At 32.0% G+C, this 17,262-nt stretch overlaps 1 protein-coding gene and 1 pseudogene across 1 annotated transcript; one reads left to right on the top strand and one right to left on the bottom strand.

Moving 5' to 3' along the window:
• The first annotated feature begins 4,063 nt into the window (after positions 1 to 4,063).
• Positions 4,064 to 5,636, top strand: LOC145605692 (serine/threonine-protein kinase UCN pseudogene; annotated as a pseudogene).
• An 8,638-nt stretch (positions 5,637 to 14,274) lies between these two features.
• On the bottom strand, positions 14,275 to 16,943 carry LOC145605914 (uncharacterized). The gene is made up of 2 exons (XM_081661976.1): positions 16,807 to 16,943; positions 14,275 to 15,550 (listed from the first exon to the last, which is right to left on the bottom strand). The coding sequence occupies exon 2, from the start codon at positions 15,540 to 15,542 to the stop codon at positions 14,718 to 14,720; it is 825 nt and encodes a 274-aa protein (XP_081518102.1). The 5' UTR covers positions 15,543 to 15,550; positions 16,807 to 16,943; the 3' UTR covers positions 14,275 to 14,717.
• Positions 16,944 to 17,262: the final 319 nt, after the last annotated feature.

Genomic DNA, 17,262 nt, shown 5'->3' with positions numbered 1-17,262 from the left:
TACATATATACTAGTATGAGGTAGATACTGGTTAGAGTATAAAATTAAAAGTTGAAGTTATAATTAATTATATTACTATACTATTAGATTTCATAATTTCATCTTAATTAATTGAATCCATAAGAAGAGCATGCACGTGACTGCCGCAATGGACCATGGTGGTTTGGTTGATGTATGCTTAATTGAATAATTGGTGAACATTTTAACCTATAATAAATAATAAAAATGGTTGATGAACATTAAATTAAGGAATCATGTCACAAAAAATACAGACAACAAAAAAGGAAAGCTATGATAAAATACAACTACATACTGTGACTAATGACTAGGGGCTGCTTTAGATGAAAGCTAAAAATATAATTAAAGTTTAAAGAACATTCTTAATTATAATTATTTTTTTCTATCTCATTAAGGCTCTTTGCTTTTTTAATCTACCATAATTCTCAATTAATCAACTTTGTTGAAGTTTACCAGATTTCTAAATTATGATTTTAAAGTTGGTAACACTTTAATTAATTAGCCTTGTGTTGGACCTCTTTATCATAATTTTCCTGCATTACCTTTCAACCTTATACTTTTGTTTTCAGATCTTTTGATGTTTTCAAAAGGAAAACTAGAGAGGAATAGAGTTAGGCAGGCCTTTATGACCTAAATTAAAAGCTAATAAGTGGGAACTCATCACTAAACCTATTAATTACGAAACACCTTACACATAGCTAGGACATACGTCAAAAATGAGACTTTAAAAAATCTTATACTCATACGTACTACGAGTAACATACAGTTTGACTAACATATGTGCACAAAGTTTGTCACATTAATATTATTATACGATCGATTATAACTTTAGAAGTTATCTTTCAACACCTTCACAAGAAATCAAGAATCACAACCAAATTAGAAGATAATAATAACACTATGTCGAGAAGGATAAAAAAGAATAGAATGGTGTTACTATAATACATACGAAGTCAATACGAGTAACAAACTAAACTATTACTGTATATTGTATAATACAAGATAGTTTTTCCAACATGCAAAATAATTTACGTAGATCGATACAACGATGCTGTGTTCGAACCTGACCAACATGCAAAATAATAGCAAGTTTTACTATTATTAATATTAATATGGGGATCACCTAATGTTATTGCTTGGAAATTAAGACTAATTACTTTAATATCCGACCGATACTCATAATTCTAACTGTTTTCGTACTCTAAACTAATCCCACTAAAAATATACGGAGTACAATCATACATTAATACCTAAATAATCCAGCCTAAACCACCACTTAGATTCTGTACTTTTTGGCATGGAGTTATATTTATGCTATTTTAGGCAGTTAGAAAGGGGCCTTCGATCTAATAATCAATTAGGTTTTATGTTTAATTTCTTCATTAAGTTATATGTTTAATTTCTTCATGCAATTATGTCCTTTTAAATGATAACACTTCATCTTATTTGTTCTAAAAAATTTAAAGAAACTTCATAAACATTGATTAGTACATACTAATTTTTTATTCGTCTGACCTTTTTTTTCGTGTGTGTGGATCGGAAGTGATAATTAAATTATAAGAACTACTCCGCATATCAAATTTTCAAATTTTAATTTACTAATTTACTCGATCCAAATGAATACTAAATATATTACTACTATAAGCATTAAGGTACATGCATACGGTCTAATGATATGTGACAACTTCATTATTCATCAATTAACGTCAACTAATTAGTATTAAACAAAGTTAAAACTTAATTAGTGATTAAGTATTTGCTGGATTTATACCTTAATTGGTTAAGTTTTCTGTTTGTTTGCTACACTGACACCCCCCAAAAGATGCCAATTATCTTCATTATTATTGCAGATCATGCATTATAAAATAAAATACTTTTGCATGGGGAAGAAAATTCAATTTATATTATCCTCTTCAATTATTTATGATCATAAAACCTAGGAATTAATTAAGAATAATAGAAAAAGGTTTTAAATATTAATATGAAGTTTAAAAAATGAGAAAAATAGAGAGATAAGATAAGTGGGAGCAATGACATGGAAACAACATTCCAACAAAGCACTATATACATCTCCAAAGGGCACGTTCGTGTACCCCCTCGTACTCCCATAATCCCATGTGGTTTAACCGTACATTCGTACTTTTAAAATTATAAAGTTATTATTTCCATTAATTATTCCACATTTAGATGCCTGGTACTAATAATCTATACTTATATAAAAGACACTAGTATTAATGTATTATATATCTATGTGTATGTCAAGCTAAATAATGAAACAATTTGCAATCAAGTTAACTTATCCCTCTATTCGAAATTTTTTAAAATAATAATAATAATAATAATAATAATAATAATAATAATATCCGAAAGTGAGCTTATTGATAAAAAGACCATGGCCTCCCATCTATAATTTAGAAGCTTGAACAATGATCTACATATATTTGTGATAGTGATAGTATTTTCTACATAGGAAGTTATATACTACTCGTACTATATACAAATTGTAGTACATGCACAAATACACTATACGTATGTTAATAATATATACACAAGTAATACTAAATAATTCGTATTAACCTTAAAAATGTAAAATATACGAAGTATAATTTATATGAAATGAAAAATTTATACCTTTTCTTGTTGGTAGGTCTAAAAATTTCCACCAATTTGTCTTATACTTTGCATAAATATATTGATAGCATTAATAATAGGTGGATAGGCCAATAGGGTATTAATAATAGAATTTAATCTCATAAATGCTTACACGTGTGACTTTATATTATCTTGTCGTTATTCAGCACCATAGGACTATAATGTATTTGTTGGAAACTCTAACATCCAACTCAGAACACGAGGACCGTACGAAGGGATTTATAGAATACTCCCAATCCTACATTATTTGATTGATACTTTATTATCTCATGTTGCTACATCAAATATTTCATTATCATTTTTATTTTGATCAACTTACAACAATTTGTACCATGTATAAACTTAGTTTTAATGTTTTATTTGTAAATCCAAGCTAATAATGAAGTTAAGGGGTATTCTATAATTTGAATTTATTAGCTAGCCTTCCTTATAAAATTTAAGACAATAACAACTACCCGTAATTTCTAATTACAAAGTTAAGGTATTTTAAAATTACTCGATAGGACGGTAGTTATTAGTTAATTAATGGCCAAATATTAAATACAAAAAAGTAAACATGCATGCACACATATTGGTTTTTATATTGAGGAAACCTCTATCCATTTCCCATATTTAGTTCAATGTAAAATATATAAATGTCACATTAACTCTTATGTTAGACTTTTAAGTGTTTACCTTTTAGGTCTTTTAAATGATATTGACAAAATACATATGTATGTACAGTACATATTTATGTTTAAAAAGGTATTTGAATGACGTAAACTACTGGTTGACCAACTAACCCTAGTAAAACTTGGCCTTTAGCTATTGATAAAAAACAAGCCTCTTGACTCTTACTCCCTCGTCCCTAATTCTTTGCTCAAATTTTCATTTTTAGGAGTCAAAATTTATCATCGTTGGAAGTTGGAACATATACTTTTGAAATGTAAAATTTACCATTGATGATACTTCTTTCAAAAAAAAAAAATTATCATTAATTACTCCGCATTAATTGGTTAAATAATAGGAATACTACTGAGTACTTTACATTATTTGTAAAACCGTGAAAAACCAAACGATGCAGACATCTAGTGTAGAAATAAAGGAGGCAAATAGGGCGTCAAACAAGTCTTACCAAATGATGGGTGCACACGATGCACCCTCAACACCCCTCAAAACCCCCATTAATAGAAATAAATAAGGTACTTAATTACCCACCAAACCCAAATTACAGTAATTACATAACTCTCCTTTTTAACACATCACAACATTGATGCTACATTATCATACTACTACAAATCAGACTCACATACAACACGACCACACTTAAATTAAGTAAATTAGAATATTTATTTTTATTCAAGAAGTCCAACCCATACTATTTATATCTCTTCATCTTCTTCCTCCTCACATCTTTCAACTCATTTTTCTTCTTCTTCTTCTTTCTCTCTCTACTTTCTCTCTCCTCCAACAATAAAAATGGAGCCCCACCCGAATACCATCAACAACAACATTAACCTCAACATTGACAATATACGTGCAATCAAAGTTCTCGGAAAAGGTGCAATGGGCACCGTTTTCTTAGCCCACTACACCGACTCCGACCCCGATGGAAATTACCCTTTTGCCCTCAAAGTCGTCGAGAAATCTCTCCTTAAAACCAAACACAACGACGCCGAACGTCGCGCAAGGTGGGAAATGACGGTTTTAGCCTCCATGACTCACCACCACCCTTTCCTCCCTACCTTACTGGGCTCATTCGAGGCCCATGATTTATTGGGCTGGGCCGTCCCTTTTTGCTCCGGTGGTGATTTGAATGTTCTCAGGTACAATCAAAACGACGCCGTTTTCAGCTCCTCCGCGATTAAGTTTTATCTTGCGGAGATTGTCTGTGCGCTCGAACACCTTCATAGTATGGGGATTGCGTACCGTGATTTAAAGCCGGAGAATGTTCTCGTTCAAGGCTCGGGTCACGTGACTCTCACGGACTTTGATCTTTCTAGAAAGTTATCAATTCGAAAGAAGAAACAACTAGTTGTCGGGTTCGGGTCGTCCGACTCGGGCACTGCTGCTTTTCGGGAGTTCAAGCCGCTCCCGCCAGCACCGCCTCCGCCGCAGAGACGGAATCATCTAACCCGTATTTTAACGTACGGGTCGGGTTTGGATTCGGGTCTACGGAAGGCGAAATCGGCCCGCGTTTCACCGAGGAGAGCGAGTTTCGCTGGCGGGAAACGCTCGAATTCCTTTGTTGGTACGGAGGAATACGTTTCGCCGGAGGTGGTGCGAGGGGAGGGACACGAGTTCGGGGTTGATTGGTGGGCCCTTGGAATATTGGCGTACGAAATGTTATACGGAAGAACACCGTTTAAAGGGAAGAATAGGAAAGAAACGTTTCGAAACGTGCTCATGGTACGTCCCGAGTTCGTTGGACAACGTACGTTGTTAATCGATCTAATTGATAAATTGCTTGAGAAAGACCCGAGTAAGAGGTTGGGACATTTTAGAGGGGCGGAGGAGATTAAAGAGCATGATTTTTTTAAAGGCTTGAGGTGGGACCTACTAACGGATGTCGAACGTCCACCGATCGTTCCTGCATCGGTGGACGTCGACTTAACTAATGTTGCTACGTTTGATATAAGGGATTATTTTCTTAAGTCGAAGGCACCACCGTCATTACCACCCTCGCCGGGGCGGTCCTTATCCTCGTTGTCGGAAGAAAATATTTCACTAACGGAATTCTGATAAAAATTTGTCAGAGTTAGTTATTCTTTTTTTATTATTTTTTTTTATTTTATTTGAGGAATTTTAGTGTACATAGAAGTAAAAAAAAATAACAAAGTAGGAATAGTTTAGGGATTGTACTGATTACTACGTAGTACTACAGTAGTTGTTAATAAATTAAGAAATATATAGTAATTAATGGTTTAGCTGTCACGTGAGGTGCACATAATAAGTTGCTGAGTATTGTTGAGCATATTTTTTCTTTTCCTCATGGAATATATGATTATGAGGCAACAAAAATCTGCTACTTTTGTTTGGCAATTGTTGAGAATAAGTGGTAAATTTTTTGAACAAAATAGAGTAAAATAATTATTGTTGCTAATTATACTTTACTCTTCTTTTGATATATTCCTCGTGTTGGTCATCATGAAGGTTTAGGACAAATTATAGCGCCCTTTGATGATAATTATGGGCAATCTTGGTATTTCTTATGTATGGAAGTAACACATTGAGGACATAATTGTTTACATTATCAAAAGAACCTAGCATTATAGACCTATCAAATAGAATTGATTAGACAATAAATTGAACTTATTCCAATTTCCATTTACATATAGACTATGTTTGAAAGGTAATTTTAGAATACACATCATTAAACTCGAGCGTTTCTTGCTATCTTAATGATAAACAAAAAGTCAAATTTAATATTCTAGAGAAAAAAAATATCAAACAGTTTGAAAAATCTATATGCTATATTTAGAGTAATCCAAAAATCCCATACTTTTTCTAGTAAACGTTTTCTTTGTAATGGCATTTCATTATCTGAAATCACTATACACTCATATGTAACTGAATTTCAACAAGGTTATGACTTGTGAGCAGTGATTCAAAGGTGTAACAAAGATAAAAAAAATATATAGTTTAAGATGCAACTTTGTTAACCTATTGGTTAATTTTACCTTTCAAGTCAATGTACCAACTTTAAGATTGTTCTAGTTAATTACTTAATTTACAAGGGCAAAGTCACCTTGCTTTGGGGATTTTGATTCCCCTTTTACAGAAAGGAATAGCAAAGCATAATTATTCAAAACAGAAAAGATATTCAAAGGTCATCATTCGAAGAAATGTACATGTATTGTATTGTACTAATTACATATATATGTTCGAGCTGGAAAAGCATCAAACAGGATATAAGCTTACTCTTAGAAGAAGGGTATCATCATTTTTTTTATTTAATAAGTTTCACAATTCATTATATTAAAAATTCAAATTATAGACATATTGTATGAAATCACCCTAAATGAAAAGTATGTGTTTTAACAAATTGAGAGTAATGAGTTCTACATACTACTCATCATGACAGTAATACAATACTTTCTCGATTTGTTTTTTATTTTTATTTTTAATTTTATCTAACAGAGTTTTCAAATAAAAACGGAAAACCAATTAATAGATCGAGGAGCATTTAATTCATCGAAAAGAAAAATAAGTGTTCATAGCAAGTAATAATTACAAAATTAGATTCAATTTTTAATAATTAACATTTTAAATCTGTTATTAACAACCATTCAAAAAACAAAAAATTGTCATTAACAAAACAAATACTTCTTCAAAATTTGACAAAATTAGACTAATAAAACATGACAAAAGTTGCCAACTTTAGTTACTAATTTTGATAGTTGCCAATTATTGCATCAAAGACTAGATCAAAAGATATAAGATTGAAACAAAAAATGAGCCCACGAATCTAGCTTAGCTAGCCTCAACTCAAGAAGTGAACTATTCTCTTGACTCTTCATCACATGCACTTTGGTAATCATTAGATATGTAGCTATTCTAATCCTTTCTTATATAATGTTAAGAACTTAAGATGCATAATAATCTTGAATTCTAAATGTATTAGTTAACCTATCAATTACTATAAGATACTTTCAACTGATTCATTATGAGGGTCTAAATCTATTTATCACGTAGTGGATTATCTCTTTATTTGTTTCTTGATATAGAAAGATTATCAAGACCTTTGTTATTTCCATTTATTTGGATACTATTCGAAAATTATTGACATTATAATTTTTAAGGGCCTTTTAACATTGTTGGTGTGGTGCAACTGGTAAAACTTCATGCATTTTCAACCGTTGTTCTAAGTACTAGATCGACCATCCGGTTATAAAACTACTAGACATGATCTTGTCTCATGCATGCTCACTATATTTTACCAGAGATATTATAACATTATATAAACATAATAGTACTTGTATTTAAGATTACGATGGTTACAAACTTACAATTATTATCTTAGTATAATCGAGGGCAATTCAGAGACATAACACAAAAATCTAGTCACATGTACTCCGTATGCTCTATTGCTAAAATTAAAGAATGTTGCAAACTTTTATAAAGTGGAGTATAATTAATGTAAAATACTCCTAGAATACGATGAAAGCTAAGGTATCATTGATATAAGTGGCTGATTGAAAATTATAGAATTGATTAATTATTTTATAGTCTTATAGAGTTATAGGTTGTTTGATTCTTATAATAGCATAGCCTTAAATATTTTGTTTGAAGATTGTCAATATCGATCCCTCTAGATAATATGACTGTTGCAATGATAATGCAATGCAATAGTTTAAAATTCCATTTGATTTGATAATTTGTTTAGAAAAAAATGCAATTACGTTTTGTACATTACTTCGCTTTCTTCACAAATTTTGTCTAGTGATCAATTAAGTTAGTATAAATAAGCTCTTTACACTTTAATTTGTAGTATATATGATAGTTTATTGATAGATAATTATAGCTTGTTAGCCTTTGTACCTTGAACTTGGTATGGTCTTTAGTTCAATAAAGAAAACTTGAGATTGACAGCATAGATCAATTAGGTCTTATAACTCAAGATTGACAGCCATGCATATATGTTATGAAAGCTAAAATGTATGCAAACTTTGATTGGATTGTACATACATCAGTCCCAATTGGATTTGTGTTTGTGTCATGTTAACTCGAATTGTACACCTTTCAAGTACAAATATCTTTGTTCATCAAGTTAATGTTATTTATTACGTATGTAGAAATAGCCATCTCCACATGTGTATTGCATAGAGATTAATAGTTAGTCATCCCATCAAAAAATTATTCCATACATCATATAGAAGATTCTTACTATTCGAAATGTCACTTAATACTTCAGATAATTCTTACTACGGAAAATATCACTTAGGGCTTGTTCTCTTCGGATTATTTTCAATTCAATTCAGTTCTTAATTTCCTTTTCTCATAAAATATTCAGTTCAATTCAGTTCAGTTCAGCTCCAATAAGTAAAGTTCAGTTCAATTCAGCCCAGTTCAGTTCAGCTCCAATAAGTTAAGTTCGGTTCAATTCAGCTCAGTTCAGTCATTTAAAACAGGCCCTTGGTAACGTTAACATGTCTTTCAATCTTTCACATACTTGCTCATTAATGTAAAAACACTAATACTGTACACTATGTTACGTAGAGATTTTGGCTCCCAATAGAAGAAAAATAAAGACAAATAATTTGGTACCATGAAACCTATCAAAAAAATGGAGGACAAGTACTTTACATTAAAGTATAGTACATACGATTATTGAAAGCCTGAAATCGCACCCTATGTTATAGCCCTTATAGGTTGGCTGTGATTATAACGCATTACAAAATTTTTTGCTAGGATTTGAAACATTCGATGGCCAGAATTTTATGAGATTTTATCTTTTATTATCCTATAAAAAATTAAAAATAAAAGTAAATTTTATATGCCTCGTGCAAAACAAATTACTCTGTGTTTGATAGGTGATGTGTTAGTGTGTTACCTAGCTTTTACGGCAAACTAAGTGCAAATATGTCCATTTCTTTGTTTAAGTATAAAGTACTTCTCCCTATTTATTTTATTTTATTTGTTTCAAGAAATTTGTCTTACCCTAAAATAAAAACAATTACTTTTGTTTTTTCTGTTAAAAATTTGTGTTTAATTAATTAATTTACTTGTTTTCATGTCGTCCTCTCCTTCCTAGTTCTAAAAATTCCCACTTTTGTACTTAAGCTTCATAGAATCATAGACACCAAATTCGAGGGATTTTCTTAATAGAAAAAATAGTTTTTTTTTTTAAGGTAGGGAAATGTATATTTATTGGTTTAGGTGTAATGGAGTTATGTGGTTTCATATGTCATAAAATGATGCAAATGAGGTCACTAAATCAATGTCAAGTTTTTCTATGTTTTCAATAGTTAATGTCAAATTTGGTTTTATTATTGGAAGTATTGTTTTTGTTAAGAGGAGGCCAAGAACGTGGTAATGTTCCCATTTCCATGGCAACATTTTTGTTACAATTAATTATGGCTAATATATATTGATATATGAAGCATGTTAGAATGTAGGCTTGATAAAAACAATGACAAAGTAACTCATAAAAGATTGATTCTAGAATGGGCGATAATATTTATGAGTTGTAAATTGGGACACTAAGCCTCTATTGGTTGAGCTAACTAATCACCTTGCTAGCTAATTAAAGGGATTTTTTCCTTGTATTATGAATGTCGAGACGACTCTAGTTCACATTATATTGAATATTATTCTTCACTTTAAAATTGATGTATTTTTTATTTATAATTACTTCATGTATAATAATATTTATTATTTATGTTATTCATGTGATCAAAATTGCTCACTTACAAGTTACAACCAGCAAATTGATTGGGCACATGGATCTTCAAGTGGATTCAAGCTCGTGATTCACTATAACAACAAAATTATGTGATTATCTATCGTGATCCTTGAAATAAAATTATGGAGCACATTGTTTGAATAATCAACGAGCTTTGATTTTCTAACTTTATCATTATTAATATGTATGTTCTACTCGTTACTTTTTGTACCTTTCCGTACGACTTGTTCAAGGTTGTATACATTTAAAAACTCGTTACTTTCGTACCGCTCAGCCCCAACCTATAGTGCCTAAAGTATATAATTTTCACATCCAAAAAAGAGGGATGAAAAATTAAATTAATTAGGTGCATTAAATAAAAACAACTAAAATCTTAGCATGGAGGATTGTTAGAGAGAGCACGAATGGCTCCAAATTAACCAATAAAGCTAGGGCTAAAATAGAGTCATTTTCAAATCTATGAACCCTATATATCCTACCACCTATAATAAGATCACAACCCCTATAAATTAAAGGGTCCCATCAAATGATAGGGCTTAGTACAGTTGAAACAAGGACCATGGGTTCTAATCTAACTGTCCTGTTTCTCTTTTTGTTTGGGAGCTAACCATTATTATTTATGACTTAACCCACTATTTCATCAACTCTTTGTCATGCAATGGAGCCCCCCCTTGGCCATCTACTTCCTTAGCTTGTGGTGCCAACCACCACCAAGCTTAATACTATCCCATGTGCAATGTGCATTGCCAAAACTTCCATGCATCCATTTCTAGCTTATACATATCCACACATTTCTCGTCTTCTGATCTTTAACCGGTATTTTTACAACTCTCATATAATTGGCTATATCTGTTATTTTAAAATATCTCTAATACGTTATAATTTGGGTTTACGAATTTGAAGTGGATGTGTAGTATGTTTTGATCTTCGTCGATGATGGACACCATCCAAAAACTTTACTAATCTAGTTGGCATCTACTATACTAAATACGAGTAGTGTATAATTTATCTGATACATCGATCATGTTCATATATGTACAAAGGAACATACACTTTTTAATGGATGGTATGGAAACAAATCTCATTACATATATTAAAGTATATAATCCCTTGATTAATGGGTGAGGAGTATCTATTCCTAGATTACACTACGTAGTAGCTTGGCTTATTCTAATCTTCATATATTAATTAAAAGCACTCATTTAATTTCCCCTTAATTAAGCTTAATTTTTTGTCACGCCTCCTCTTCTTTGTTGTTTTGTTAAAAGCCTAATTTATACTATAAAATTTCATGGACCTAGCTAGTTAAATACGGATTACTTCATACTATATATACATAATCCAAACAAAAGAAACGTAAATTAAATAGTGATTGTTCCATTTGTCCGGCCAAAAATAGGCACCAATTTTGTCTAAATTCACACTATCATTTTTCTACGTACGTACCTCGTGACTCACATAGGTGGAACCCAAAGTTTGTTAGCTATATTATCAAGAAAACCTCTTTTGTTACTCGTTACATTTTTATGAGTAACATTTTTGGTTCCATTATCTCAATCTCCTTATTTAATGGTTTGGTACATTGTATGTACCTAAGTGAGGAGAGAAAACATGCATATAAGAGCTTGTCCTCCACATTTTATGGGTGTTTCTATCACATTGAAAGTCACTTATAGTGTTATGTGGTATGTCGATTATGAAATTAGTATTTTTTTGACCCGTTCAATTGATATGCTTAGTTGTTGAGCAAAAACGATGTCGTAGGGATGTCTTTTTAGTTACTCGATCCATGTAGGATGATCCTTGTGACGTGCATGCATTATGATGTGTCATTGATAATCAAGTAATAGTTGGTCCTTGTTTATAAGTGCTATCATAGATATATTTTGTAGGTATCTTATACTCCGATCTGTAATGTTATATATACTCATTATATACACATTAACACATACACCACCAATGTCTCGAGTGTATACTCAAATATTCATTATTAGATGAATATTATCTTCGCTGGAGTTTTTTTTTACTTGTTGTCCGATGTTCAAATAATTATTAATTAAGCTTGTCATATTGTATCCAATTTATTCTTCATGTAAGTCATGTGCTTGTCACCTTGTTGTTGATTTTGATTCCTTAATTAAGGAATAGGGGTGATAGATGTTACTTCTGCTTTTTTGAGCACATGTTCGTGTAGGTGTTGCTTTCACCTTGGTGCAGTGGCTGTTATGTAAGTAAATTTTACACAATACTTAACTTGCACATTACAAATTTTGGTAATAGGTCGGCTGTTACTACTTATAAGCAGTAGAGGTGTCATAAGCACACCCGATCCGATCCGCAACCGACCAGAAAAATATCCGATTCAGATTTGGACTCGCATGAACATAATAATTTAGTATGACTCAACTTTAAAAATTGACCCAACTCGACCTCATCTGACCTTATCCGATCATCCGAATTGACACCTCTACTTATAAGAATATATGATTGAAGTTTGAGTTCAAAAAGGTTATTGAGACTAGAACCTAAGTGTTAATGTGTGACATTTTAACTCAATCACAAAAACTAATAAAATTTTCAACTTATTTTCCACTACATGTTATCTTAATTTCCGACCCACATTACTTAAACTTTAAACAATAACATAGACTAATATGACTATATGAGTATATTACAATGTTATAGTTAATGTACTTGTAGCACAATATGAAATACTTCGTATAATCTTTGATCAGGTAGGTTATTATTAACTTATGATCGTAAGTTCGTAACTTATAAATACAATTGTTACACAAAGAAACTACGTATCCATCTTGAACATCATCAAGTAAAATATATGAGGGACCATTTTGAGTTTTGAAGTTATGAACACATGATATACAAGTGTAAACTTGGAGATAAGCCACTATATAGTTCAACTCCTGTTACACCATGCATGTCATAACTAAACTATAATTTGTGGCCCATTTTTACTGTTTTTATTTTTGTTTACTTATATATGTAAGGTCACTTTCGGCCATTTATAACCTTATCATTTTGTACAATTGTCTGTGATAAGCTAGGCAAAAAAATAGGATTAAGATTAAAATATTAGACTTTAATCTGTTTCAAAGTAAGTAATGTTTGTTTACATGAAATTATGAGAACAATAAGCTTGGTTAAAATAACAGTGTATGAGTAGGTCCAATTTTAAAAAGCTGGGACATCTTAGTACTATTGTCTAGCTGTTTTATTAATTAGCTTTGCTATATTTTTCTTAATTACATTGGGCCTTGTTTGGTAAATGGCTTTTCATTGGCTTTTTGATTGGCTTTTGGCTTTTTCATTTGGTCAAACATCCAAAATTCGTGTTTGGTAAATGGCTTTTTCAGCTAGCTGAAAAGCTGGCTTTTAAGCCAAAATGAAAAAGCTACTTGGAGTAGCTTTTGGCTTTTGGCTTTTGGCTTTCTAAGTTACTAATAACATTCAACAGCCAATTTTACCAAACATGTTTACAGACTAATAAAAAGTCAAACAGCCAACAAAAAAGTCAATACAAACAGCCAGTCAAACCAGCTAATCAAACCAGCCGACAGCCAACAGCCAATTGCCAAACAAGGCCATGGTATAAACTTTAAACAAGAAACAGTATTAGTGTCAGAAATTGTCATCAACAACTATATACATTTGTCAGCAATATATTATACTTCGTACATTTATGCATACAAATTACAAACCCTTCAATTTTTTTTTTTTTTTTGGGTTATGGTGGTCCTTTGCTTTGTTGGTTTGCAATAATGTGACATAATTCTTAATAAGCTCAACTAAATGGTGATTCAATTGGGCACTCCATCTATAATTATTATTTCCCCCTTTAAAATTAGATGGCTGTTCTTTTATCACGTATCTTGATGCATAAATTTAACTGTAAATATCTGTAAGTAAGAATTACAAAAAATTGAGATTTTGAAAATACAAATAAAGAGGAAAAAGATTTCACGTGTTTTTTCCTATATATAAATCACAAAAATTGATCAAAGTAGAATTTACAATAGTGCATGAGTCAAAACGTGTCATCTAATTTGAGATGGAGGAAGTATAAATCATAAGTTTTTTTTTTTTTTTTTTTTTTTTTTTAAAAAAAAAAAAAAAAAAGAGACACAAAATGATAAAAATGGAATTTGACACACTTGTTATAAATGAGAAGCTGAAACAATTGGGCTGGTGATAGGGGTAATTGGGTAGAGTACCAAACGTATGATGAGCCGAGGCCCTAACTAATTGGCACCCTTACTTTCCATTTCCTTATACAAGCACTTTCACAACCAATTTAACTCCTTGGCAAAATTATCGATTCAACACTTCAACTTTTGCACTACCGAAGTTCCCTTCTGCTTCCTAGTAGCTACATTTTTGTTCTCTCTTTCCGTTTTCGTGCAACATAAGAATTCACATTCTAAAGGACAAGCACTCTCTTATGAGTTTGCCAGTGAGTTGTATCAGTGGTTCATAAAATTCCGAATCACAATTTCTTAAAGGCCTACAAGAACTTGCATACAGAATGCCAAGTTTTGAAATTCTAAAACAGGTTACAATGAGTGACAAACAAAAGAAAGTTCCAATACATACCTTGGATGGCTACAAGAGAGCTTTCCTACTTCATTACTATCCTTAACTAACGATTTTAACTTGTCTGATATAATCGACGCAGCAATATCTTCTCTTCGTTTCTCAGCTTATCAGCCCCATATTTCCTTAAAACACTAAAGTTTAGCGCCTTCTTTCCTTCCTCCAGAGCTCGTTTCCTCGTAGCTGATAATGAAATTTCATCTTGCTTATCACTCTTGGAATCCTCCTCCATGTTGTCAGTTGTCTCCTCGCAAATGCTAGCACTATCATCCACTTGTACCTTGGAGGCGTCTTTCACTTCAGAGCTGGATTTTGTATCATCATCCTTCGATATTCCATCATTACTATCACTACTTCCCCACCATCTGTTACTGCACTCTGATAAGCCAGCTGATGGGAATCCATATTTGAACTCATCTAATGAGGTGCTGGTTTCTATAGCCAAACCAGAAGCAAGCATATGATGGGACCGCCAAGTGGCCGCAGTCTTGCTTCCTTGCTTCTGTTGTGCATTGTTACCTTGCGACTTTGAAATCTCAGGAGTAGATTTAGGAATCTTAATATCCTTGGCAAGAGACCCTGGGGTAGAAGTTGTGGTTGAAGGGGTCGTGACATTGCTCTTTGGCGAAACTCCTCTCAGTGCTTTATTTTTCTCTCTAGCCGCTTCCTTCTTTATGTCTTCAATACTCTTTCCAGCAAGATACTTGCGGTGTGGCCATCTCTCAAGACCATTTTCATTGCATATTTTCTTTAGAACACTCGTGGAGACACCAAGAATGTCAGCTGCCTCAGAGAGGGGCAAAGAAAATAGCTTGGAGACATCTTCGAATGAGAGGGAATGGTCTATATTAGACTTCTGGTTCTGTCCAGAACTCATCATTGCAGTTCCTGCGAAGGTGAATATGTAGTAAATACGATAAGATATCACCCTTGGATGTTATGTGCAGCAGGCAAATATTTGGGATAGCAATGTAACAAAGCCAGCAGTTCATAGTTTATAAAATAACAATCAATCAATTCGACGTTATAGAGTCCATTAAAAGAATCAGGAGGCAACTTCATCAGAAAGATCATGAGCCCATAAAAAGATGAAGTACTAGTGTGTTAGAAACTGAGAATTGCACACATGAGTTGTTGCAAAAACGCTACTCTCAATCCTACTTAAAGTCTCAAACATTGATCAACATTCTGCTAACCATGATCATTAAGACAGGCGACATGTCAAACGAAAAACATTCAATGTCTATACCACAAGATGAGGTTCATCTCCTACTTACAGGAAACCAAAATAGTCTCTACACATGGAACTACTAACAGGCACAGATTACATAAACTATCTAATAGTCTAAACTCTAAAGCATACAGGATACATCCCACTAGCTGTGAACTCTGTTAATGGTAAACGGTTCCATGCCAGTCGTTAACAGTCTTATGAACGCATCAGTTATCTCACGAAAACGAATAAAGATGTCACAATGTCACCATGAGAAAATATACCTTACACATAAGGAGAACCAATCGGACCATACAAATTTCCAATATTTCAACAGAATCAATTCGAACAGATTTCGATTATGGGGGTAAAGAATACCAATTGGTGCATTCAGCAATGACCCTTCACTTCTTAGGTAGCACAAGTAAGCTTTAAGCACAAAATTATCATAATTTAAGTGACAACCCCAATAATTTTAAAATTATACATAAACAGCTATGATCTTGAACTCTCTTTTGTAAGCCTAATATAAGCAATTATAATTAGAGTATATGCAATGAAAACCCATAATTATGAACACCATCTGATTGCAATTATAGCATCAAACACAACAGAACCTTAGAATTTAAACCTAAAATTACACCCCTTTCAATAAATTTGAAGGAAATTAATCATGTAAGCAAAAACCCTAACCGTCAAAGAACAAAGTTTAATACTTTAAGTAATCAGCAATTGAAAATAACAGCTATAATACAAGGTTTGATCATTCAACTTAAATCGAATTCATGGCATTTTTTTATCCCCTCAAATTTGCAGAACTAAAACAAGATGAATTTCGAAATTTCTGACAAATTTTAAGCAAAATTACATCAATTTCACAACACAAATAAAACTGCGTAAATCAGAAATTACATAAATTTTTTAAGTTTACCTTAGTTTCTTGAAAGAAGTGGCTCTATATCTCCCGGTAATTTTGACTGAACAATACTAAAACAGCACTCTATTTGTTTGACTAGTAAAGAGTTCGCCGGTGTTCTATTTGGCCGACCAAAATTCATAACATTAAACATACTTTCTCTAAAATTAGTTTAACTAATAACTTATACTGTATAATTTTTATTCATAAAATTATTTTACAAAAGTACAATAACATAAGTGTAAATCACAAAGAAGTAAATCATAAAGGTATACCAAGATCCACAAAAGACTATTTAATTATTTATAAGATGTTTGTAGAAGTGTCAATTCGGGTGTTTAAGTTGGGTTTGGTGAGGTCGGGTTAGGTTTATTTTAAACTTGAATAATGCTAATTGCTAAACTATTGTGTCCAAGACGTTATTTTTTTTTTTTGTCAAAAGTATTCATTGATGTTTGGAACCATATGTGA

The sequence above is a fragment of the Chenopodium album genome, chromosome 22 (genome assembly GCF_948465745.1).
Source record: "Chenopodium album chromosome 22, dcCheAlbu1.1, whole genome shotgun sequence".
Classification (NCBI taxonomy): domain Eukaryota; kingdom Viridiplantae; phylum Streptophyta; class Magnoliopsida; order Caryophyllales; family Amaranthaceae; genus Chenopodium; species Chenopodium album.
This window is presented reverse-complemented; position numbering and strand designations above follow the sequence as displayed.